This window comes from Otolemur garnettii, unplaced genomic scaffold (assembly GCF_000181295.1).
Source record: "Otolemur garnettii isolate 467f Iridium unplaced genomic scaffold, OtoGar3 scaffold00028, whole genome shotgun sequence".
Lineage (NCBI taxonomy): Eukaryota > Metazoa > Chordata > Mammalia > Primates > Galagidae > Otolemur > Otolemur garnettii.
This window is the reverse complement of record NW_003852423.1, coordinates 5,209,357-5,236,897: the sequence shown is the minus strand read 5'-3', so window position 1 is coordinate 5,236,897 and position 27,541 is coordinate 5,209,357. Positions and strand designations below refer to the sequence as shown.

At 41.4% G+C, this 27,541-nt stretch overlaps 1 protein-coding gene and 1 pseudogene across 2 annotated transcripts; one reads left to right on the top strand and one right to left on the bottom strand.

Annotated features, from left to right (window-relative positions):
- Window positions 1-346: 346 nt before the first annotated feature.
- On the top strand, window positions 347-1,891 carry LOC100964870 (annotated as a pseudogene). Its single transcript, XR_002773096.1, has one exon. The product of XR_002773096.1 is annotated as an NEDD8-activating enzyme E1 regulatory subunit pseudogene (transcript).
- Window positions 1,892-21,251: 19,360 nt separating this feature from the next.
- On the bottom strand, window positions 21,252-26,091 carry IL6 (interleukin 6). The gene is given in 6 exon segments (XM_023512420.1): window positions 21,252-21,422; window positions 22,667-22,813; window positions 23,561-23,674; window positions 24,727-24,917; window positions 25,071-25,199; window positions 26,034-26,091. Coding segments are annotated over 6 exon segments (810 nt in total).
- Between the last annotated feature and the right edge of the window lie 1,450 nt (window positions 26,092-27,541).

Sequence of the window (27,541 nt, the reverse complement as noted above, 5' to 3'; positions counted from 1 at the left end):
TTGCTAGAAAAATTAAATTAGAAAAAGATATACATAAGTCCATTTATCTTATTATATTCATAAACATAAAATTACATTTTAACAAAAATTATCAGAACGACCTCATATAGGAACAAAAAGAGATACAAAAAGTACCACACCCTAGAGTGTATACACATAGGTGAAGAGTAAAGAAGTTGCTGTACGCTCAAAATCTGTCCTCGGAAATCATAACTAAACACAATTATGGGGGAAATAATGATTTCCTATATTAAGTGCCCAAATGAATACTTTGAATATACACACGCATGTCAGCATTAAAAATGTTAATTGAGGCTCTGGTGGTCTCTGCGGGGCAGGCGCAGTCATGGTGCAGCCAGGAAAGCTGTGTAAGGAGCAGAAGTATGAGCGGCAGCTGAGGTTGGCGGTGATCATGGGCAAGAAGCTTTAGAGTCTGCTCACGTTTGCCTAATAAATGCAACAGCCACAGGAACTGCAATTCTTCATTTATAATTATTGATGGAAATCATGTCAGTGGAGAAGATGCCGGAAACAAAACTGAGCTCAAGCTGCCGTGGAATTCTTACAAGAATGAAATAACGATGTCTCTGGAAGTTTTGTGGAAAAGAACCCAGAAAACCTTCTAGACAATGATCCTTCATTTTTCTGTAGGTTTACCATTGTGGCTGCAACTCAGCTTCCAGAAAGTACGTGCCTTCGTTTAGGAGATGTCCTATGGAATTCCCAAATCCCTCTTTTGATCTGCAGGACATATGGGTTAGTTGGTTATATGAGGATCATAATAAGAGAACATCCAATAATAGAATCTCATCCAGATAATGCATTAGAGTATCTACGACTAGACAAGCCACTTCCTGAACTGAGAGAACATTTTCAGTCATATGATGTGGATCATATGGAAAAAAAGGACCATAGCCGTATTCCATGGATTGTGATCAGAGCTAAATATTTAGCACAGTGGTATAGTGAAACAAATGGACAGACACCTAAACGTATAAAGAAAAAGAGGACTTTGGAGATTTGATTAGACAAGGAATTCTAAAGAATGAAAATGGGGCTTCAGAAGATGAAGAGAATTTTGAAGAAGCTATTAAAAATGTGAATACAGCACTAAATACAACTCGGATCCCAAGCAGTATTGAAGATATACTTAATGATGATCGCTGCATAAATATCACCAAACAGACTCTGTCATTTTGGATTTTAGCTCGTGCCTTAAAGGAATTTGTGTCCAAGGAAGGTCAAGGAAATTTGCCTGTTCGGGGCACAGTTCCTGATATGATTGCAGATTCAAGCAAATATATAAAACTTCAAAATGTTTGCCGTGAAAAAGCAAAGAAAGATGCTGCTGCTGTGGGTAGTCATGTAGCCAGACTGCTGCAGCCCATTGGCAAGGCACCAGAGTCCATTTCAGAGAAAGAATTAAAATTACTCTGCAGCAATGCTGCATTTCTTCGAGTGGTAAGATGTCGATCCTTAGCTGAAGAATATGGTTTGGACACAGTTAACAAGGATGAAGTTATTTCCAGCATGGACAATCCAGATAATGAAACAGTGTTGTACTTAATGTTACGCGCTGTTGATAGATTTCATAAACAACACGGTAGATATCCAGGGGTATCTAACTGTCAAGTTGAAGAAGATATAGGAAAGATAAAAGTCTTGTCTCACTGGCTTCCTTCAAGAATATGGTTTATCTGTAATGGTGAAAGATGATTATGTTCATGAATTTTGCTGATATGGAGCTGCTGAGCCACATACCATTGCTGCATTCCTGGGAGGAGCTGCTGCTGAACAGGCTATCAAAATACTCACCAAACAATTTGTAATTTTTAATAATACTTAGATTTATAGTGGCATGGCACAAACTTCTGCAACTTTCCAGTTGTAGAGTAAGCACCCTATGGAGCTTATTGATAGAAAATGTACTTCTTGTCTTAGTGTGTAAAATTCTGCTAAAGGAGAGCTGCTGCATTGTTTCCTGGATAAACATTTTTCTCCTTTGTATAATTAAAAAAAATGTTAATCGAAAAATTCGGGTTGGACTGCTAACAATGCTACTTATAGGAAATACTGTATATGTAAGCTGTATCTAAGTTTTGTTTTCACAACATTCATAGTAGAGTGTCCGAGAGATATCTTGACAGAAGTGGAAGAAGAGATTTAAGAACAGCGTCAGCTAAATCACGGATGCACATAAACCGTAAATTATCCTGGAAGTAAATCACAGCAAAGTGTTGTACAATGGTGCAATGATTTAGTTTGCCTTTTATCCTGACCTAGATGTGGAAGGTCAATTGTTAATATTGTCTTGATCATTTCTAACAGTGCCCAGAGGCATATGAGCAATGACATGGTGTTTGGGTGGAAACATAAATATAGAAAAACAAATCCAAAAAACTAACTAACTAACTAAAAACAATTTCAGCATACCCAAGATGATAATTTTTAATACGATGAAGCAAATGATAACGGCATTTTGGAAGCATATTTTAAATTTTGGCCACAGGTTTCAGATTAATTTATAATGTAAAATTATTGTTAAATTTAAATTATATTTTGAGAAAACAAATGGCTTCTAGATCCATGAATTTCCTATACTTTTTATAGAAAATAAAAAATCAAAATGTTCTTTTTAATTTACAAGGCATTTCATGATAGCTTTTCATAGATGTAAAATATCAACATGTTCGTCTCTTCGTTGATCATTGTTGTTTAACTCATAAAAAGTTAAGTTTTCAGGGCGGTGCCTATGGCTCAAAGGAGTAGGGCGCTGGCCCAATATATCAGAGTTGGTGGGTTCAAACCCAGCCCCAACCAAAAACTGCAAAAAAAGGTTAAGTTTTCTGTTTTAAAGCTTCTAGCTTTCCTTCCTTTTTGCCCTTCAGTGTTGTGTGCTATCAAAAACAGTTATATTCATTCTTTGCCTGAACGTGTGAAGATCAAGAATACTGATGATCGATGACAAAAAGCATATTTGGCTACCCAGTTCACATCTGTAAAATACTAGAGCCAAATTGATTTATTTGATCTTTCAGAACAATTTGTTCATAGCTCAGATAGTCTCCGCGCTTCCCTTTAATAACTATGGTACATCCACAGTAATAGCAATCCTTTGTGATCAGCTTTCATAGTATCACATAATGAAGAGATTAATATCAAATCTAAAGCATTACCCCTTACATGATTCAAAATTTTTCCTAGGTCACTAATCACATTCTTTGGTTCTGCTGATATATTTTTTTTTCATAAGGGAATGTTTATAAAATTATTTTTAATTAAAAAGATATTCATTTAGTTAGTTTTATAGAGATGGGGTCTTGCTATGTTGCCCATACTGGCCTTAAACTCCTGGGCTCAAGCAATCCTCTCACCTCAGCCTCCTCGGTAGCTGGGACTATAGATGTGTGCCACCACACCTGGTCATAGGTGAATTTTTTTACAAAGGAAACAGGACACTGACATTACGTGCAAGCTCCTTAATCCGGGTAACACCCCCCTGAACACTTCCTTGCCTTTGCAGCTATGCAGTCAGATTATATGCCTCTCCCTGAAACCCACACTCTAAGCCACACTGTGAACAATGTCATCTTCCATATTTTTATACAGTTCAGAGCTGTGTTTGTTAGCAAGGAAGCTGAGAAAATAACTCTTCCTTTATGTCACCATCATGTTCAAATGGTGACATAAAGACACCTGCTCAGGACCTGTCTGTAGCTCATGCCTCATGCAGCTCATCTTCCAAGTTCACTGACACTGGGCTGGTCTACAACTTGCTCAGTGAAAGGAGCCACTGATTGCATGCTTGAGTGTTGTGGCAATTTGTAATCACCGTTTCCAGAGGTTTACTTAATCAGCTGGAGTTCATCTTATTGCAGACCTGTAGCGAAGAGTTTATGGACAGCATCACTTCACAGACCGTACTTAGAGTAGCAGTGAGCCAATGGAAACTATAAATGTAGAAAACATTGCAGAGATATCATAGCTCCCATTTGGATACTGAGTTACAGCCTACAGAGCTTGTCACATGTATTATGTCCTTATTAACAAAACTCAGAATGGATAATATTTTTCTCATTCTTCCATCAAACCTCCTATTGCTAAGAAGTGGCAATTAGAATTCAAAAACCCCTAGGTATTCAGACCCCAAATTCAATGCATTGTGTCATCTGTAATTCCTAAATACCTACACAGTAGCTAACAATCTAAATAATATGTATTTGTTATTACTTCTTCCCCACTATTTACTGTGACAACTCAGTTCAGGATTGATGAATAATCTCTTTTGACAACTCACTTGCTGAATAGATTTGAGTTGATTTTATCTGTAATTATATACAAAGTCCTACAGTGAATTTTGTTCTCTAAATTTATTATTGTCCCCAGATGCAATTAGGAAAGTACATTCACTGTCACTTTTAAAAAATGCCACTTTATAAAACGTGAAGTCTTTACTAACCTTTCTCAGTGCACCTTAAATGAAATTCACTCCGTCCCCTCATTTGTATGAATGAAAACAGGAAGATGAGCGCAAAGTATCCTAGGATTATGACATTTCAGCAGTTTTCTAGATCATCTTCATTTTTCTTTTTAACTACCTCTTATAAAAGGGCTAAAAACTAAAATACCTTTGGGGAGGCTGGTGATGTAGAGAGTAAGTAGGTCAGATGGGACTCTAGTGAACTGACCAGGACATGCTGTTTAAAACGGGCAGCAGCTGCCACTGGCTCTTAGTACCTTGACTCACTGTGTTTGTGCAGGACCGTCAGCCCAGAGCCACTAGATCCTCTGACATTTAAGAAAAGTTGGAGATGGATTTCTTAATTTTTAAGAGCTGGCAGCAAATGAAAATATTTTACAACACTGTACGAGTCAATGAAAGCCAGCTGCAGGAAGACTGAGGTATCGGCTAATCATTTCCTGCTGGCTTGCGCAGAAATCTTGGTGCACAGTACAGCTGAAGGCTCTCTTGCCAGTAGGGCCTGTGAGGAGGAAAGTGAGCTTAAGGAAGATTTTTTATTTATTTTATTTACTTACTTAATTAATTAATTATTTTTGAGACAGAATCTCACTATGTCGCCCTCGGTAGAGTGCTGTGGCATCACAGCTCACAGCAACCTCAAACTCTGGGCTTAAGCAATTCTCTTGCCTCAGCCTCCCAAGTAGCTGGGACTACAGGGGCCTGCCACAATGCCCAGCTATTTTTTGGTTGTAGTTGTCATTGTTGTTTAGCAGGCCTGGGCTGGGTTTTAACCTGCCAGCCCCGGTGTATGTAACTGGTGCTCTACCCACTGAGCTACAGGCACTGAGATAAGAAAGGATTTTTGGATAGGGGAAACAAAAAGTTTTCTGCTCAACCCTAACTTTACCAGAAATTTATTTAATAGAGCACCTTCATGCTAATCACTGGTGTTTGGAGTGTGTGTGTTCTATTAAAAGTTTCTTTATTGTGATAAAATCTATATAACGAAATTGGTCATTAGACCATTATAAGTATACAATTCAATATCATTAAGTACAATGTTTTGCCACCATCAACACTTTCCGTTTTTAAGAAGTTTTTCATCATCCCTAACAGGAATTTATACGCATTAAATACTAATTCTCCATTCTGCTCTCACCCTAGTCCTTGGTAACCTCTATTTTACTTGCTGTCTCTATGAGTTTACCTGTTCTAGGTGCCTCGTGTTAGTAGAATCAGCCAATGTTTGTCCTTTGAGTCTGGCTTATTCACTTAGGCTCACAGTGAGGCAGGTTCTCACGGTTCATCCCTGTCGTAACATGTAGTAGAATTTCATTACATGTTAAGGTTACCATTCATCCACTGATGGACACGTAGGTGGTTCCCACCTCTGGCTATTGTGAGTAACACTGCTGTGGACACTGTTGTGCAAGTATCTGTTTGCATTCCTGCTGTCAGTTATTTTGGATGTGTACCTAGAAGTAGAACTGCTGAATTCTTTTTTCTGAGACAGAGTCTCACTTTCTTACCCCCTGTAGAGTACTCTGGCATCATAGCTCACAGCAACCCCAAACTCTTGGGCTCAAACAATCCACTTGTCTCAGCCTCCCAAGCATCTGGGACTATAGGCGCCCACCACAGTGCCTGGCTATTTTTTAGAGATGGAGTCTTGCTTTTTGCTCAGGATGGTCTTGAACTTGTGAACTCAAGGAGTCCACCTGCCTCAGCCTGTCAAGAGTGCTGGGTGAAGTGCTGGATTATATGATAACTCTATGTTTAATTTTCTAAGGAACTACCAAACTGTTTTCCACAAAGGCGGTGCCATTGTGCATCCTACCAGTAATGCACAGAGTTTCGATCTCCTCACCAACAGTTGTTATTTTCTGGGTGTTTTATTGTTGCTGTTTTTGGCTGGGGTCAGATTTGTACCCACTACCCCTGGTATATGGGGCCAGTGCCCTACTCCTTTGAGCCACAGGCGCAGCCCGTGTTGCTGTTGTTTTTTTTAATAATAGCCATCCTAATGTTTGTGAAGTAGTATCACATTGGGGTTTTGATTGCATTTCCGTAGCAGTGACGTTGGACATCTTTTTATGTGCTTATTGGTTATCTGTATATTTTCTTTGGAGAAATGTCTTATTCCAGTTCTTTGCCCATTTTTGAATTGGGTTATTTGTTTTTTTTGTTCAGTTATGGTTCTTTGTATTGAACTATTGAGCTATTAAAAAATAGCTTTACTTTATTTTTAAAAATTAATGGGGTTGGGCATGGCGGCACATGCCTGTAATCCTAGAACTTTGGGAGGCTAAAGCAGGAGAACCGTTAAAGGACAGGAGTTTCAAACTGGTCTGAGCATCAATAGTGAGACCCTGTCTCTAAAAAAAAAAAAAGAAGATATATATATATTAGTTGGGCATGGTGGTGGTTCCTGTATTCCTAGCTACTGACAGGGGGGGATCTCTTGAGCTCAAGATTTTGAGGCTACAGTGAGCTATGACCATGCCATGACACACCAGCCTGGGTTAACAGAGCAAGACCCTATCTCACACACAAATGAAACAAAACAAAAATTAATGAAAATTTCAGGATTACCTTGACATTTAATTTTTCTCCCTACTAGTATCTCACTAGACTATAGTAAAGGGATTTAAAAGTAGTTATAGACTCACAAGGGCAAGAAGAAGAGAGAGAGAGAAAATACTGATCATATTTTAGAAGCTGGAAAGTAGGTGGTAGTGTTTTCAATCTTGCTTTAGAATAAAGGTTTAAGGTTATGCATATTTCTCGGAGAATGTACTCAAACCTCCTCATTGTCTAGTGCAGTGATAACAGCAAAGAGATTTAAAAGCGGTCATGAACTTACAAGGGCAGGAAGAACAGAGAGCATAAACGATGATCGTATTTTAGACGTTGGAAAGCAGGCGGGAGTATTAGAAGCTGGGAAGCAGGTGGGAACTGCTCAAGGTGTGAGGCTCTGAGCTGGTCATGGAGGAAACTGAGAAGATCCCGGGGGGACACAGGCAGTAACTGGCAGCATGCAGATGCCTCTGGTGAGTTGGAAGAGGCAGAATGGGCAGGGGCTGTGTGAAAAGCCAATCCTCTCTCCCACTCTGCTGCTGGGCAGCTCTTCTTCCCTACCCTAGCAGGAGTACCTGTGGCGTTAAAGGTGGGTCTGTAGAAGGAACATTCGTTCCGATGAGCTGACAGCGATGCTGGTGTGTGGCTGAGACTGACTAAGGAGACAATACAGAGGCCCTCAGTGCCTCCCATTTAGCACCTTAGCAACAGCTTTCTGGTAGAAAACAAGACAAGTCTGCTCCCAATGAGGGGGATATGCTTGCCAATCCCCACAGGCTCCTGAATGTAAGAAATACCCCCGGGGATGTGTATGGAGCGGGCAGTAGTGAATGCCTCTGAGTGGCATGAATTCAAGCCTTTGGCCCTGATCCGGGGGAGGCTTTCACTCTATTCTCTTTTGTGTCGTGAGTTTTACTATATGCCTCTGTTGCTTTTTATAAAATGCATAAAATAAAATACTTTCCTTCAGCATAGAAGTAATGAGTACAGAAAAAGATCTGATAACTTAGAATCATCATTCATGACGTGCTCTAAGGTAAACTTTCAGTAAATATTGCAGAGGCAGGCCTGGCAGTTTGGGCCTGTAAACCTAGCACTCTAGAAGGATCCCTTGAGCTCAGGAGCTTGAGACCAGCCTGAGCAAGAGAGAGACCTTGTTTCTACAGAAAAATGAGCTGGGTTTGGTGGTGGGCACCTGTAGTCCCAGCTACTTGGGAGGCTGAGACAAGAGAATGGGTTCAGCCCAGGAACTTGAGATTGCTGTGAGCAGAGCTGATGCCATGGCACTCTAGCCTGAGTGAGACTCTGTCTCAAAAAAAATTATTGAGTAAGTGAATGAGCCCCAGCCCCCAGAGGCAAACATGGGAATGACTTGGTAGATAGCCTTTAAAAAAAATTTTTTTTTTCCTGCACATTCAGGAACACACACATTTTGAACAAAAATGACACCATGCAATGCATATTGTTCTAGAATTTGCCTTTTGTACTGACTCTTAGCTTGGACATCCAGGCAGATATGTGCGCCCCAGTGCGTGCGCACGTGTGTGTGTCTGTGTGTGTGTGATAAATTAGGTAACTTTATTAAAACTTTAGTTTTAATAAAAAAAGCTTTGCTTTAAGACCATGTATACTTAGTGTTTTTAGTGACTTTTCTTTAACAGTCTCTTAAAACTATTTAACGGTTATTGAGCTGTTCCTTTTTATCCCTTTGTCTCAAGTTAGTTTTGGTAATATGGCATTTTCCTGAAATAGAATTCATTTTATCAATACAAATGTTATAGGGCTAACATTGACCTATTTTCTCACAATTTTTAAAATCTTTGAAATTAGGGTGACATTTACCTTCTAAACACTGAATGTGTGTATTTTTTGTTTCTTATTTAGTCATTTCTTGTTCAGTCTTACCGGAGGTTTATGTCTATTGGTGCTTTTATAGAACCCACTCTTGGGATCATCAGTATTGTGTGTGTGTGTGTTTTTCTTTTTGATTAATTTATGGTTTTAGAAAAATAATTTTTCCAATTAAAAAATATTTACTTTTCTGTCTTCTTAAGTTGGATGTTTATTTCCAATCTTTCTTTAGGATAAAGGTGAAAGGTTATGAGTGTTTCTCTGAGAAGGTACCAGACCTCCTCGCTGCCAAGTGCAGGGCTCGCCTCTCAGTCTCTGCCCAGCCGGATCTTTCGACAACACATCACACCGTCTATCAGCCCTTCCTTCTCGCTGTTTCCTGCTCTTGGCCGCTGTGTCCTGCTGTGCTTGCATCCTGTCCCACTGGCCGCTCCATCTTGGCCTCCTTGGCTGGTTCCTTCTTTTCTCCTCTATGTCTTAGTGTTGGAAAACCCCAGTCTTTTTTGCTTCTCTCTCTCTGCTGGTGACCTTGCCCAGCCTCATGGCTTTACTTACCATTATGGGGCTTAAAATGCTCACTTTTATTTCTGTAGTCTGCTCTTCTACCTTGAACTCCAGACTTAACCTATAGCTTCTCAGCAGGACCACATAAGATATCTAACAGGCATCTCAAAATGCGTCATGTTCTAAAGTGAACTCCTGTTACTTCTCTGAAACTTGCGTCTTCTGTCAGCTTCCTTCATCCTGAATTCAATGGCAGCTTCATCCTTCTGGTTGCTCATGCCCCATACTTGGGGTCATCCTTGACTTCTCTGTTTATCCTATATCCATTTGTCAGCAAACACTGATGGCTGTCATTTAAAAATATATCAAGAATCCAGCCGCTTCTCACCTCCTCCACTGGTATGCCCCATACTTAGAATCATCCTTGACTTCTCTGTTTGTCCTATATCCATTGGTCAGTAAACACTGATAGTTCTCCTTTAAAAATATATCAAAAATCCAGTCACATCTCTCCTCTTGCACTCTTGCCTCGGTGGTTCAAGCCAGCATCATGTTCCCCTCTTTTATTAGGTTAACTGCCACACTGGTCTCCCTACATCCATTTTTGCTATCCCTGCCAACCCCTACAATTTATCCTCAATACTGAGGCTAAAGTAACCCTCTTAAAACACAAGTCAGATGTCTTTGCTGAAAATCCTTTAGGGTCTTTGACAGCTACCTTCAAGGGTCAGCACTAACTATGCATGTTTCCTGTGAACTCCTTGTGAGTTGGAAAAAAGGCTCCCCTTTTTCTAGGAAGACACAGTCTTGCACCAGGGTGAGTGACTTGGCCAGTGGACCTGGGCTGGATTTTAGCACCCATTGATAAAATGAATACCCTGTGTAACCATACATAGTGCTCCTTTGTCTGTTCTCCCCACCCCCCTGCCTCCTCTCCTGCTCCCAGCTCCATCCTCTGCCCAGCCAGTCTGGAATGCCCTGCCCTTCACAAGGCAACTGCTTGCTTCTCTACCTCCTTCAAGTCACTTTGTTGTGATGCTGTCCTTGGCCATGCTAAAACTGCAACTCCTTCCTCCTCTCCTCTCTCTACTCGGTTTCACTTAGCAGCTTCTAAAATTCCATATAGTTTACTTATTTTATTTATGCTTGACACTCTTCCCTTGAAGGTAAGGTCAATGAAGTTAGGGATTTTTGTTGGGTTTGTTCACTGTTTCAGCACCTAGAAGGCATTCACCATATATTAATATGTTCGCTCAGTGAATGTATGATTGACTCCAGCTGCATCCCATAGGTTTTTACATGAGTTACTAATTTTTAAATGGCTCCTAAATTCATTTCAAATTATAGAGGGTTGAAGATTAGTGAAACAAAACTGAAATAACAGGAGTGAGAGAACAACGGCTTGCCAGGTGGCACACTGACACAGGCAGGGCTTCAGTTTGATCCAAGGTATAAGGGGGTTGAGCCTGAAGATTTGCTGAATAAACCTATGTGCTTGGGCATCCAGGACTGACATGCTCAGAACTAGACACGGGAGGACCTGAAGCTCTTAAATGCACTTATTTTCACTTATGTGTGTTTAATTTCTGTTAGGTTTCTGAGCCAGACACATGTAACTTTGGAGCATGAATGGTGTTCCCTGAGGCTATAGGCATCCCTGGAATGCTGATGGATGCGTCAGCTCTTAGGCGGGGCAGCCAGAGTGACTAAGGCTCCCAGAGGTAGGTGACGTGGAACACCGTAGGCCAAGTGCTTTTGCTGAGGTGGTCTCAAAGTATGATTCCCTGGTCAGCAGCATCAGTCATCTGGGACCTTCTTAGAAACTTCTAGCTCTTTCTCCATAATTACTGACTCTGAATCTCAGGTTGGGGCCCCGCAGTCTGTGTTTTAATGAGCCATTCTGAGATTTTGATGCATGCTAAGGATTGGGAAAGATTGGATAAAAGCACACCTTTTACATATCCTCAGTTGATCTAGGTTGTAGGGCATGAAGAGCCAAGTAGGAGCTCAATTACTTAGCCTATGATCAGAATGCCTACACTCACCCAGGCATTCTGTGCATTCACCATCAGTGAACACATGGGTTGCTTCCATGTTTTGGCTGTTGTGAATAATGCTGTTATAAATATGGATGTATAAATATGTCTTTAAGACTCTGCTTTCATCCTTAAAGAACTAAAAATATAACTACCATATAATCTAGCAATATTACTTCTGGGATATATTCAGAGGAATTGAAGTCATTATTTTGAACTATCTGCACTCACATGTTCGTTGCAGAACTATTCAGAATAGCCAAGATTGGAAATCAACTTAAATGTCTATTAATGGATGAATGGATAAAGAAAATGTGGCATATCCATCCAAGGCAATGCTATTCAGCCTTTAAAAAGACCAAAATTCTGTTATTTGGGATAACATGAATGAAACTAGAGGACATTAAGCTAAGTGAAATTAGTCAGGCCCAGAAAGACAAATACTACATGATCTCCCTTACATGTGAAATCTAAAAAATGTTGAATTCATAGAAGCTGAGAGTAGAATGGTGGTTCTCAGAGACTTGGAGAGAAGGGAGCAAGAGAATCGGAAGTGCTGGTCAAAAAGCACAAAGTCTCAGCTACACAGGAGGAATATGTTTTGACATCTGTTGCACAGCAGGGTGACTGTATTGAATAGTAATATACTATATATTTGAAAACAACTAAGAGTAAATTTCAAGTGCATTGCCACAAAACCATTGAGTGAGGTGCTGGGTATATTAATTATCTTGATGTAGTCATTCCACATTGCATATGTATATCAAACCTCACATTGTACCCTATAAATGTAACACAATTACGATTTGTTAAATAAAAATAATATTAATTTAAAACATTCAAAAATAAAAGTGCAACCATCTTTCCACTCCTCCAAGGAAAGACTTTTTGCAATCATCATTATTATTGTTTTTAGAAATAAAACTTTCGGCTCGGCGCCTATAGCTCAACCAGCTAGGGCGCCAGCCACGTACACCTAAGGTGGCGCGTTCGAATCCAGCCTGGGCCTCGCAAAACAACAATGACGGCTGCAACCAAAAAATAGCCGGGCGTTGTGGCGGGCGCCTGTGGTCCCAGCTACTTGGGAGGCGGAGGCAAGAGACTCGCTTGAGCCCAGGAGTTGGAGGTTGCTGTGAGCTGTAATGCCACGGCACTCTACCCAGGGGGACAGCTTGAGGCTCTGTCTCAAAAAAAAAAAAAAAAAAAAAGAAATAAAACTTTCTTTCTTTCAATACATTTTATTGCATATACTTGAGATTTATAATATGAAGTTATGGTATTCATGTAGATAATAAAATGGTTACTATAGTAAAGCCAATTAACATACCTATCATCTCACATAGCTAATTTTTTTGACAAGAGAAGCTAAAATCTACTTATTTAACGAAAATCCCCAATATAATTTTATTAATTATAGTCCTCACTTTATGTATTAGGTGTCCAAACTTCTGCAGCCTACATTACTGCTACTTCGTCTACTTGGATTTACATCTCCTTGTTTCTTCCTACCACCATCCCAGACACTGTTTTCTTCTCTTTTTCTGTATATTTAACTCCTTTTATTTTTGTTTTTAGATTCCACATATCAATGAAATTGAGCAATATTTTTCTTTTTATGTCTGGCTCATTTCACTTAGCATAATGTCCTCCAGGTCCATCCACATCAGGGCAAATAACAGGATCTCATTCTTTTTTTAAGGGTGGATAATATTCCATTGAGAAAAAACTATGTATCTGTATATAGTTTTCTTTATCTGTTTATCTGTTGATGGACACTTAGGATGGTACCTTCTCTTGGCTAATGTGAATAATGTTGCGGTGAACCTTGTGAGTTGATGACTTCATCTCCTTTAGCTATATACTCAGAAGAGGCATTGCAGGGTCAAATGGTAGTTCTACTTTTAATTCTTTCTGGAAACCTTCATACTGTCTTCCACAATGGCGGCACCACTCCACGTTTCCACTGGTATACTAGGGTTCCCTTTTCTTCACATCCTTGCCAAAGTTTGTTATATCTTGTCTTTTTGATAATCCTGCTTTTGACTATATACTGAGACATTTCTGGATCATAGGGTAGTCCTATTTTTTATTTTTTTGAGACAGAGTCATACTTTGTCACCCTTGGTAGAATGCTATGGAGTCATAGCTCATAGCAACCTCGAATTCTTGGGCTTAAGCAGTCCTCTTGCCTCAGCCTCCTGAGTAGCACTGGGACTATAGGCACCCACCACAATGCCCAGCTATTTTTCAGAGATGGGGTCTTGCTGTAGTTCAGGCTGGTCTCGAACTCCTGAGCTCAGGCAATCCACCCACCTTGGCCTCCCAGAGGTATTTTTAATTTTTTGAGGGATGACTATACAGTAATTCCATTTCTTCTATACCATTTACATTCACACCAATAGTGTACAGGGGTTTCAATTTCTCCATATCTTTGCCAGTACTTATTATTCCCTGAGTTGTTGGGTTTATTTTTTTTTTTTGACAATTGCTATCCTACTGGGTGTGAGGTAGTATCTCATTATAGTTTTGATTTGGATTTCTCTGATTATTCATGATGTTGAGCATCTTTTCATGTGCTTACTGGCTTTTTGTATATCTTCAATAGGAAGTCTATTCAAACCCTCTGCTCAGTTTTGAATCAGGTTGTTTTTTTTCTTTTTGTATTGAGTTATAGGATTTCCCTATGTGTTGTAGATATTGATCCCTTATCAGATAGATGATTTGAAAACATTTTCTCCCATTCTATGCATTGCCATATTTTAAAATTTTTACAAAGTTCACTTCATCTATTATCTGTTTTGTTGCCTGTGCCTTCATAGTCAAGAAATCACTGTCTTCTCCATTGCTTCTTGTTCTTCCAGTGTCCTTGCTTTTAGTATCATTGTTGAGAAGTCTAAAGCCATCTGATGCCTTATTTGTTTGTATGTAACCTGTTTGTTTTTTCCTTTCTGAAGCATACAGAATCTTCTATTTGTCCTCAGAGTTCTGAAATTTCACATGACTATGCCTTGATATAGGGGGACTTTTTATTAATTTTGTTATACTTTCATTGGCCCTTCCGTCTGGAAATGTGTGTATTTGTATTCTGGAAAACTTTCTTTTCTTAAATTATTTTGTTGATTTCCATTCCTCATTTTCTCTGTTCTCACTTTCTATAACTCTCGTTTGTTAGGTTTGGATGTTGTGTCTCTTAGTCTGGTTACCTTTTATGCTTTTTGATGTTTTACTTTACTTCCTTTTTATTCTCGAAATAGTCCCCTTCTAATGGCCTTTTTTTGGTTTTTGGATGCAATGTCTTAACTCTCTGAGGATATTACTAGTTTTGAATACAGTTGACCTTAAGTTTGGTGATGATTTTTTTTTTAGATACAACATCAAAGAATTGATAAGCTGTATTTCATTAAAATTAAAAATTTCTTCTGTGTAAAAGATAAAGTCAAGAAAATGAGAAGACAAACCACAGACTGGAAGAAAATATTTGCAGAAAACACATCTGATGAAGGACCGTTATCCAAAATGTATAAAGAACTCTCAAAGCTCAACAATAACAAAACAAACCACCTCCTTGAACAATGGTCCAAAAACCAGAGCAGATACCTCAACAAAGAAGATACACAGATGGCAAATAAGCATATGAAGACGTGTTCCATATGTCATCAATGCAAGTTACAACACTGAGATACATGTACCACTACACATCTACTAGACTGGCCCACTCCAGAACACTGACAGTGCCCAGTGCTGACAAAAGTGTAGAGCGATAAGAATTCTCATTAACTGCTGGTGGGAATGCAGAGTTATACACAGAGCCACTTTGAAAAACAGCTTGGTGGTTTCTTGCAAAAGCAAACATACTCTTATTATTCTATGATCCTGCAATCAGTGCTTTTTGGTATTTATCCAAAGGAATTGAAAACTTAATGTCTACACAAAAACCTATACAAGATGAATGTTTATATCAGTTTTATTCATAATTGCCCAAACTTGAAAGCAATGGAGATGTCCTTCAATAGGTGAATGGATACATAAAGTGTGGTTTATCCAGATGATGGAATATTGTCAATAGTAGATAGAGATGAGGTCGGGCGCAGTGGTTCACACCTGTAATCCTAGCACTCTGGGAGGCTGAGGTGAGTGAATTCCTGAGCTCATAGGTTCGAGACCAGCCTGAGCAAGAGTGAGACCCCATCTCTAAAAATAGCCAGGCATTGTGATGGGCACCTGTAGTCCCAGCTATTCAGGAGGCTGAAGCAAGAGAATTGCTTGAGCCTAAGAATTTGAGGTTGCTGTGAGCTGTGACATCACAGAACTCTACTGAGGGAGACAAGTGAGACTCTACCTCAAAAAAAAAAAAAAAAGAAAAAGAAAGAAATGAGCTAAGATTGATCTACATGCTGGCAGTAAGGAAAAAAGGAGAAAAAAAGAGAAAGAAATGAGCTATCAAGCCATGAAAAAGACATGAAAGAAACTTAAATGTGTATTATTAAATAAAACAAGCTGGGGTGGTGCCTGTGGCTCAATGAGTAGGGTACCGGCCCCATATACCAAAGGTGGAGGGTTTAAACCCAGCCCCAGCAAAAAATAGGTAGGTGTTGGTGGGTACCTGTGGTCCTTGCTACTTGGGAGGCTAAGGCAAGAGAATCCCTTAAGCCCAGGATTTGGAGGTTGCTGTGAGCTGTGATGCCAAAAATAAATAAAATAAAACCTTTATCACCATTTAAAAATAAATAATCTTCTGCATGATGGACGCTGGTTTACTACTGCATTGTTGTTTTAATTCACAGAAAGATAAAATACTAGAGATGGAGTGCAAGCAATTTCTTTTTAGGCAAGTGAAAGTAAAATGGCATCACTTCTATTTCTGTTTCATTGATGAAAACCTAACCACTGTGTGAGGGACTCCTGGGATGACCCTTAGAACTGGTGATTTTCCAGAAGAGCTCACAGTACTCAGCATATAGTGTTCATGGCTATGATTTATTACAGCAAAAGGATACAAAACAAACGCAATAAAGGGAAAAGACACATGGGTGAATTCTGGAGGAAACTGGACACAGGCACTCCATTGGAGTGACCCAGGATATACTTAATTCCTCCATCAGTGAGTTGTGACAACGCGTGTCCTTCAGAGAAGTCACTAGCAACTCAGTGCCCCAGGTTTTTATTGAGGGTCCCTTCTTCTGTGCAAGTATTAAAATTTCAGATTCCCAGAAGCAAAATGAGGTGGTCAGTAAACGCCATATTGTTTGTACAAACCATTTAGGCTCTTTTAACATTTGGGACAAGTTTTATTTTGATGGAAGAGAACTATTTACCATTGAAATTCCCAAATCCCAGATGAGGGACAAGCTTGCCAGCAGGCCTTCCTAAGGATGGTAGTCTCAGGCCTGCCATTTTCTCCTTTAGCAAGGCCACACCTCACTGCAAAGCAGGATAATGTAGAAATGGAGAATAAATCTGAAAGGATAACTGGCAGTCTGCTATGCAATTTCAAACTTTATGACTTTGCCCATGTTGTTTAGCCTTTCTGCTCTTTTGGTTAATACAAGTGCCTTTGAAATAGCAGACACTAAGCCCTGTCAGTGCTCAGTGATAGCGGTATCATCATCATCATCATCACCACTGATGTTTTCTTACAGCACATGAGCATGTGTGGAGACTGTTTTCTCTCTTCCTTCCCATTCAGAACCTCTGAAGTGAAATCTGTCCTGTTGCTTCTCTTAACTTTCTTGCTTACAAGTATTTGATTCATAATGCATGTGTACCCTAAATGTGCTCAAACCTTTAGCATCCAGATATAACAGCCAATATAATAGTGTCTCCGTCCAAAGCTGACTGCAGGAATTTCAAATCTCTCCCAAATCTCTCTGAGTATTATTGATTTTCTTGATGGGGTCTTACATGTTCTGGTTGTTGCCTGCCACTTCTCACACTGAATTCTGACCTCTGGCGTCTCCTTAATCATTTTTTGAAGTCTTGTTTCTGAATCTTACTGTGTTTTCAATCATCCTTTGTCCATTTTGCCCCAAAGTGTGGACACGAATCTCCTTCCATTTTTCAGAGTTGGGTTAGCATTTAGTTGACAATATTTGCTTTGACTGGTGAACAAAACTTACAAACGTTTTATGAGTAAGGGAGAAGATATATTAAAATTGGCTATTCAGGCAGTGCCTGTGGCTCAATGGGTAGGGCACCAGCCCCATATACAGAGGGGGGCGGGTTCAAACCCACCCCTGGCCAAACTGCAACAACAAAAAAAAATAGTCGGGCGTTGTGGCGGGCGCCTGTGGTCCCAGCTACTTGGGAGTTCTGAGGCAAGAGAATCACCTAAGCCCAAGAGCTGGAGATTGCTGTGAGCTGTGATGCCACAGCACTCTACCTAGGGTGACAATAATGAGACTCTGTCTCTAAAAAAACAAATTAATTAAATTAAATTAAAATAAAATTAGCTTTTCAAGTATCTCAAGTTTCTAGAGCCCCTCTGCTCCATGAAGTTCCTCCTTGTCTTCTGTCCCTCTCTCTTTTTCCCCCACTCCCCTCCCTGGTACTGTCTGCCCCGATGGTGGGACCTGCTGCAGGAAATGAGATCTCTTCTGGTTCTCCTGCCTGCTCCTGACTCCAGGCGATCAGAAAAAACTGAAAAATTCCTCTACATTTAAAGAACAAAAGCAAGCCAATTAAAAAAAAATCAAAAACTCCTCCAAGAAAGTTGCTCTTTATTTTTGGTTCTATTAGCATGTTTATTTCATGTGTCCTCCATGCTCTTTCACAACGTGGGCTCTGCTACTCTGTGATTCAGCCATGCGGACTTCTTCAGTTCCTCTGGCATATTCTCCCTTGCCTCTGAGCCTTCGCACCTACTCTGCTCACCAGGCGGAACAACTCTCCTGCCTCCCCAACTGGCCCAATCCTACATATTCTTTTGATATAACCTTAAATGTCATTTGTGTAGGGAATCCTTTCCTGGGCCCTCTATTTTAGATTAGGCCCTTCTACTGTGGGCTGTTATAGTAGCCTTATTAGTTTCCCAGGGCTTGCTGTAAGTAAGTTGAGTGCCTCAAAACAACAGGAGTTTATTTCTTTACAGCTCTGGAGGCTAGAAGTCTAAAGTTAAGGCATCAGCAAAGCCATGCTCCCTCTGAAACCTGTAGGAGAGGCTCCTTCTTTGCTTCTTCCTCCCTTCTAATAGTTGTTGGAGACCCTTGGCATTCCTCGGCTGATAGATGCATCTCCCCAATATCAGCCTGTCTTCACTCAAACCTCATCTTTTCTTGATTACATCTACCATTCAATTTCCAAATAAAGTCGCATTCAGTGAGGATTGGGATGAAGTTACTCCAACACCCTCTTGCAGCCCCTTTCCCAACCATTGTCTACACTGCAGTTTGATCACATTAAAATGTAAATCGGTGGCTCATGCCTGTTATCCTAGCAGTCTGGGAGACAGAAACAGAAGGATCCCACAAGTTCAGGAGTTCGAGAACAAGAGCAAGACTCTGTTTCTACTAAAAATAGAAAAATTAGCTGGGTGTAGTGGTGGGCGACTTGAAGGATTGCTTAAGCCCAGGAGTTTAAGGTTGTTGCGAGCTAGGTCGAAGCCATAGCACTGTAGCCTGGACAACAAAGTGAGACTGTCTCAAATGGAAAAAAAAAGTAAATCATTTGTACTTTCTGCTGCTTAAAAATTGTCAGTGCCCTCTCACCACATGGGGGATCAATTCCAAAATTTTGAATATAGCTTCTAATACTGTTGATGATCTGGTCCCAGCCTCCCTCCTCACCCCATTTCAATGACACTTCTTCTTGTTCTTTATGCTTTGGACATCATATGGTTTTCAGTGTCTCAACCATGGTGCGCTTTTTGTTGACTCAGACTTGTACATGCTGTTCCCTCTGTCTGGAATGCTCTTCCTACCCATCTTGGCCTGGCTAACTCCTACATTTCTTTCTTATCTCAGCTAAGACCTCTCTCTTCCTCAAGGAAGCCTATGGCTGCCCTCCCCAGGCTTAGTTGGGTTCTCCTGCTATCAGTAACTCCAGCATGGGATCTCAGTGCACTTCATATTTCTTTTTTTTTGTAAACTTCATCATACTTACATTCTTTGTTCAATGTCTATTTTCCCTCCACAGTGTAAACTACATGAGGGCAGGGACCATGTCTATCTGTTCACCTCTTCATCAAGGAGAGAATCTCCTGACTTTTATATGGTGTCCAACACATTTTTGTTTGAAGAATGGAAGAATTGTTGACTGCTATTTCTATGGTATTTTTTGATTTGACCCTAATTTTGGGAAGCACACTTGTGATGAATGGTTTCGAGACATCAATGTATATGACTCTTTCTTAGCTCCTCTCAGTTCTTGGTCTCTCTGGACTTTCCCTTGCCCAGCAGAACTCCTTCCCTAGAGGAAGAAGTCTATGGTGGTTAGGGAGGGGAAAAGCTTTATTAGAAGACAGAACTTTCATATTGCTGGGGTTGGAAAGGGGAAATCTGTACCAAATTCCTGGTGCTGTGTTGAGATGGGATAAAGAAACCATATTAAGTTGTCAAGATTTCTTCTCAGCACCATTGTTGATGGGGGAGTTGAGAGGGCAGATGAAGATTATTGCCAGATGGAAAGGAAGTGGAGGTGGTTATGCCCTGACTAGTCAGTGCCTTCTCTAGATGTCTTTAGAATGTCTTTGCTAATTCTTGCTATTTTCCCTTAAGATAAAGATACATAAGCACATAGAATCAGCAATTTTCCTGAACACTACATGCCCCTAACAGTTGAGGTGCCTTCTTAAATTTGATCATCTATGCATGCTTTCTTCATTCAATAGTTGTTTACTGGGGGCTCCTTTGTTCAGGTTCTGGGCCATGGTCCCAGGGTACAAAGATGAACATGCTGGTATCTGCTTTCCTGAGGAACCCACATGCTGGCTGGATTTAAGAAAAATCCATCAATTTTAAGGTGTGATATAAGGTAGATAGATATATACAATGTTTGAGGAACCCAGAGGGAGGCAGAACTTCCGGTTATTATTTGCTGATGTCTTACAAAAGTGGTTGTATGATCCCTTAGTCTTCAATTGCACCTTTAAATGTATTCCCTGCATTAGCATGTTTTGAGATTTTCTACCTCTCTCTCATTTTCCTGGAAAGCAATGGGACCTAAACATTAGGAATAGGGTACCTGCATGTGGGTAGATGTGAGTTTCAAATCTGGGCCCCTGCTCTCCCGTCCAGTTGGGTGACAGGTGAATCATTCACCCACATCTAGAAAGGAGGGTACAAGTGCTGGGATTAGATGATGTGATGGATGGAACACACAGCATGGTGCCTGGCATGTACTACATTGAGCCAGGTGCTCAATTTCTGCAAGTGATTGATTATAGCTTTTTGGGGGTTGGGGTGACAAAACATAATTCACAAAGTTTTTATTGCTGATTTTTTATTGTGATTTAATTTAAACATTAGATAAATATAATATAAATATTCATTTTAAAAATATGTATAAGTTAGCAATTTATCTGAGGTAAGCCTATACATTCCAAGAGATGATCTGGCTCTGAAACACAGGATATTCAAACCACATAGCCACATTATATTATCTCAAAACTAATACACAAAGTATCTCAAGTGGCACTTCATAAAATATAAATATCACTCACATAAATTAACTTGACTTCACATATTTAAATTATCAATAAATTAACAGTAATTAAAATTGTGTCCTAACACTTATGCCTTTAGTTCTTCACAGAGAACAGCATAAGTTATGTGCACAGTGGACTGATTGAGACCCAGGGGAAGGAATGCCTGTGAACAACCGCAATCTTAGATGCCAATATGGCGCAGGGCCCTGAGGGTTTTGTGCAGGTACTCCTTCAGGTTGACCAGGATGATGTGAATGGCTGTGTACTGCTGCCAGTCCTCCTGGGAGTCCAGCTCCGCAATCACTTCACTATCTGTGGTCGGGTTAGCGGTGACTTGAGTTGGATTAGACAACTGAAGAGAAAATAAAACAAAAAGAATTCTTTAAATATTGAACAAATTCTTTGCTGCAGAAGGATGCTCTGAGCTGTGGGAAAGTGTTTGAATTGGAGGTGAATGAGATTAGCTGGGGCTGCCTGCCTTGACTTGCCCAGGTCGAGGGCAGGGTGGGGGAAGGCACTTCTGCTCCTAGCCCACCCTGACCAGGACCCTTTCATGGCAACTGAATTCTAATCATTCCTTTGCTGCTCTGCCTCCTGTTAGACCATACACACCCTGAGGGCAGCACCACTATCTTATCTGTCTTCTGTCCTGTTATCTGAAACAGTGCCTGGCACGGAGTTGGAAATTATGAATGAAAAGATGAATGAAAAACCTGTACTTAAAGGCATTTTAATGGGTTCTTCAGTGGTCTTTAAAGCTAATACTTTCCTCCATTTTCCCCCTCCCCATCCATCCAGCATCTGTAGAGAGTACACAGATCTGCTGATGTGAACAGGACTGGGAAGCATCTTTCCATAGACCCGCCCAAATGGGTTTTAGTAACTGTGGAAGGCCTTGCACCCTGGGGTGCATCCCAGAATACCACAGCTTCAGCATCACCAAGGATATAGGAATATCTGCAATACAGATCTAAGGCCCTACCCCAGACCTGCCCAGTCACTTTCTGTATCACCAGATCCCCAGGGTGTTCCTGTTAATGTTAAAGCAGGAGAAACCCTGGTTTGATGGGATTAGCACCAGGGTATCATCCTAGGGCCCTTCTCTTGCACTCACACTGAGGCCCCCAGGGGGCCTGTCATTTGAATAGCTAGTGGCTGGTGGCTCAGCCTTTAGCCTTTGGGAACTCCTCTGAATTAACGCTCTGGTAAAAAGTAGAGAAAAAGAGTTGAAACAGCCATAATGAAAAGAATGCCACTTAGCACTAATTAAAATGTTAAGATTATTTTTGTGCTCTCTGTTCTTTGTTACTAAGGATCCCTTGGGTGGGCTTGATATCCTTCCCCCTGCCTCTACACATCTTTTTTTCTTATCTCTTAAACTATTAGAAATTGATGTTAAAGTCCACTTCCTTTAATAGAGTTTCAAATACAGTTATTGATGTATTTGGCAGAACAGAGCCGAGGACAAAAGCAAAAGCTTAAACTACAGGGAACTATTTCTCAGAGCCTTCCATTGTCATGTGGCCTTGCAATCCTGACTTGTTTGAGCTGCTCTTCCCCACACCAAGAGGAATGAGGGGATGAGGACACACTCACCTTCTGCTTCAGGACATCAATCAGGTGTTTTGTGCCCAGATCCAAAGCCACAGCTTCATTTATATCACCCTCAAACTTGCCCTCGATGTAGGCCAGGTATTTCTCATAGCCGCTAAGACCATAGGTGATTCTTGTCAGGCACTCCTCCTAAGGGGAAAGATGGTAGGAAAATTAGTTACCACCAGCAGCTAGAGCCAATTTTAATCCTTAGTCAAAGACCCGGGAAAAAGAGAATCAATTTTGAAAGTTAAAATTGCTATAATTCAGGATCCTCTCCCCTTGCCCCTCCAAGGAACTTTATGTATCCCTTAGACATCGTATTTTGGGACATTGAGAAGTATCATTATAAATATCTGGACAATGAGAGGCACCACTTAATTAACTTGATCTAAAGCCCAACAGATGCTAGAATGTGGCAATAGAGATCCTTCCTGGATTCTGCCTTTGATGCTCTTTCTGTACCCTGCCCTTGCCAATGTTGCACATTTACGGAATACTCTGTTGGTACAGGTTGTCTCACTGTGTGGAAGGAGAAGGGTGTAGAGAATGACCTCCCAAGGAAGGTGGGCCTGGATCTTTCCAGGGGAAGCTAGAGAGGGGAAAGACCCCCCTGACCAGCAGACCACTTTACTCAGGAGGAACTAGCTCGGGTTTCTAACATCTGGCAGTTGTGAAAATCCTAACACAGAAGGGCCATCTCAGGCCAAGATGGTTTAAAAATAAACTGCCTTCAAAAAAGCTTTAAGTTGGCATCCTCACGAAATGATATAACGTTCTTTACTATCTGTCCCTTTCTTTGTTGACTGTCTGGATCTCTGCATATACAGGTACTCTAGGCAAGAGGGAGAACTTTCACCTAAGTGATAGCTAAACATGAAGGCAGTGAGTTCATACCTTATTGAATCCAGTTTCGAAGCATCCATCATCATCTTCCAACCTGGGCAGGTGAAGTTTGTTATTTTCCATTACATGGCTGTCGCCTTCACACTTGATACCCTTGCTGCACATCTAGGAAAGAATACCAGAATTGGGATCACATCAGTGCCCCTAAAACAAACACCACTAGAGGGCTGATCCCTGTTCTACTACAGCTAGGAAAGTCTCTAAGAAAACTGAAGCCATAAGTCCTGGCAAGCAAAATCAAGTGAATTTGTCACACGTGGCTGCAAGTCTACTGTAACTGTGACTTCACCTTTGTCATTCCTCCCAGTCTCACTTTCCTTATCTCCAAATTTGGGATCATTGAAGTCTGCAAGTTTATTGTGAGGCTGAGAGATACTATTCATATAAAATACCTAGCACATAGTAGGTCCCTAATAAAAGACAGCAACTTTGATGACAATTGAGTGAATACAATTCAAGCCGTGTTCCAGCTGGAAGGACCTGTGAGATTATTTAGTACAACCCCCTTCCTTTAAAGATGGAACCAGAGGAGGCAGGTAGGTAATTCCCCCAAGATCGCAAACCTAATGTGGCAGAACCAGAACTGTAGTGTAGCTCCTGACCCCCTTCTTTTTTCTTTTCTTTTCTTTTTACCAAACAGAGCTAAAATATCTTGCATGTAAAGTTGGGAGATCCTTTAGCCTACATAGGATTTTGCCACTTCGGTGGCCTCTAAAGTACACAACTTAGCTGGAATGACTTTGGGACTCCTAACTACTGAGCTAAAGTAATGCACCTGCCGTGAGGAGCTGAACATTCACTTCAGGTGACATTTTTCTAATTCTCCTAAAATCCAAAGAACAAAAAGAAGGTTCACAGACCTTCTTTGGTTAGGGAAAAAAAAGCTCATGCCAAGTGTGGAGCTGAGAATGGGCCACGGAGAATGGGTTCCAGTCCCATTTTTCTTCCTTTCCAGAAGAAAAATACAGAATGGGACTGGAGACCAGAAAGCAGAGGAGACGTCCAAAAGACAGTGTAGCCTGTCCCTTTGGTCTCAAGTCTACAGAGCCCTAGAACCAGCAAAGACTTCCCCATGCAGGGGCCCCTGTCCACACACAGGCAGGGGCCAGGAGAAGGCACCAGACACGGGCCTCTGTCCCCATCGCCAAGCTACCCACCTTCCCATTCAGGTCATTGATTTCCATGATGATGTGAGTGATGAGTCCTTCGGTTTGTTCTGGAGTACTGAGCGATAATGGCTTTGCGGGGGTGGCATCTTTTTCCAAAACTTCCAGGGGTCCAGAAGTGGGGAACGCAGTAGCCGTCGCCAGGAGCAGCCCCAGTGAGAAGGCCACCGCGCTGAAGGCGCCTGTGCGGAGAGAGGGGAGCGCAGAGTGAGCGCAGAGGGCCGGGCGCTGCCTCCGCTGGCGCTGGCCGCCCGCCAGCCGGCCACACACCCCTCTCCGGAGCGGCGCTCGCCGCGGCGTCCCGCGGAGCTCCCAGGGCCAGGGATTCCCTTCACTTACTTGTGGAGAGAAAGTTCATGGCTGGTTCCTGGAGGGCGGATGGAGCGCTCTTTCCTTCCTAGAGGGCTAGAGTGCTGAATGTGCCTCGGACACCTCCAGCCTTGTATTTATGGGGATGAACCCTCCTGATTTTGAGACTCATGGGAAAATCCCACATTTGATAAATCTTTGTTGGAGGGGAGGGTGGGGCCAGAGCGGGTGGGGCTGATTGGAAACCTTATTAAGATTGTGCAACGTGACGTCCTTTAGCATCACAAGAATCACAAATGGGGAAAAAAAGTGCAGTTTAGGTCATCAGTGAGGCCATCTCTAAGTAGTAGTATCACTCGTTACTTTTTTTTCTTTTAAGTGACTCAGCACTTTGGCATGTCTTGACAAAGAAAGTAAAGCAGAAGTCTTGCGCCAAGTTTTACGAGGGTTGGAGGGGGTGAAAGCTATGTTTAAAAAAATACTTTAATTACCAGATTAACAGACTAGGATTGAGCATGCCAGTCAATTTGTATTCGTAAAACCGCAGCACCTGAGTCTGGGTTTACAGAGAAGGTACTACTTACCACCAGTCATCTGAGTACTTTTATTTCCTGGCTCTCACTGTGACCACCTGTTACAGAACTGTCTAGCCACCCCGAAATCTCCTGCAGTTATTTCTAGGAGTCTCCAGGTGGGGTGTGTGACTCCTTTTTGCCACAGCAGCAGGCGTCTGTGGGTTTCCTCTCCCCTGCTCCAGCTCACTTAGGGGAGGCACCACGGCCCTGCTCTCTCCCTAGCCACTCTTTGGGAGTCCTCAGAGTGAGGACCGGTCTTAGAGCCAGAGGGCCAGTGGTGGCCCCACTACCACCTAAGTCTCTTCGCCACTGCTGGCAACAAGGGTGGAGGGGCATCCTGGGGTGCCTGGATGGGCCCTGCGTCTGCTGGAGCCCACTTGGTTCAGGGCAGAAATGGGGAGGAACACTACTCACCTCTCTGATGAGGGTGTTGCAGGAAGACAATGAGGCATCTTCTAGAACTTGTGTTCATAGCTCCCTTTCCTCAGGTGACATGATTTGAATTCAAAGGTGGCCGGAAAGGAACTAGTAACCCAGGCAAGGCTCTGAATCACCCTCCAATGCCCAAGCCTTTCCTGTTGGGTCAAGCTGGTACAGAAGCCCTCTTCTCTGAGGCTGGCATCTCTGGCAAGAGGATTCTTGGTTCCACACAAACGTCCTCTCGATCTGGCAGCCCCACTGGTCTCCAGAGACTTGGAGGCCTCTGAAGATGGCTCCTGAATGAAAGTAGGACCCTTGCAACTACATCAAAGCAGTTATTTACAAAACATAGAGTTAACATCACAATCAGCTTCTTTGCTTTGCAAAAAGGATCTCTTCAAGATTACTAAAACAATGACCTCTGCTAGGACATTTGAAATATGGATGATTTACCCACATTTTGTTTTCTGCATAACATTTTTCGGACCTGCCTGTTGTGGAAAGTGAGGTTATCCCTTCGTTCACTGATTGTCCAAGCCTGGAGAAACAGCAGTCCTCTTGCAGGACTGGGGATTTTTGGTTTGAAAATGAAAATGGGGCTGCTTCTAGCCATTGTAAGGATTTTCATTTTCTACAGTCAGACTGCTGAGAGAAAATATCTTATTTTACCCTTGTAAAGTCAAAAAGTTTTAGCCTTCCCCCCAAACAAACACACACATACTGCAGGCACCTGACCATAGTTTAAAATCTCCTCTAGAAATAATTATGCTTTTGAAAAGACAAAAAAGAAAAGAAAATGAAAATGAGGGAGTATGGCTGGATGGTTTCACTTTTACTGGTCCTGGGTCTTAAGCAACTTAGACACCGTGGAACTGACTTCTGTTTCCTGGTCTGAATGAAGCCCCCTGCCCTGCCTCCCCTGGGGTGTGAGAAGCCTCCGCAGTGTGGGATTTTTGCTTTTCTCAAATATCTTGTTCTTTAAAAACATATCACTTGCTAAATTTCAAACACTTGAACTTCGTGACACAACACAACATACAGATTTTTTTTTAGAGTAACATGAGGGTACAAATGTTTCGGTTAGATTATTTTTGTTTCTAAGGCAGATTTACCTTTTCAAAAAAAAGTTTTTTAAATGGCAGCACGTGTTCATGATAAAATGTTCTTAGGGCATGCAGGGAAAGGTAAGTCTGCCTTCTCTGGTTCCTTTTTCCAGAGGTAATGCCTAATCCCCAGTATTTTCAACTAAATCCTCTGTTATTCTACTCTGGGAGAGGTTTTCTCAGCTACCCTAGTACTCACCTTGAATTGCCCTTTACACATTAATAAAGGGGGGCAAAGTGAGAGCTATGGTAGGGAGCTTTGGGGCCACATGTGGCCTCTGGATCCTTGGGTCGGAGCTTTTGACTAAATCAGAATTTTACAGAATAAGTCATTTTAATAAAGGGATTTGTTCTGTGAAATTTGGATCTGGTTGAGGGGGCCACACTTGGGAATCTGGG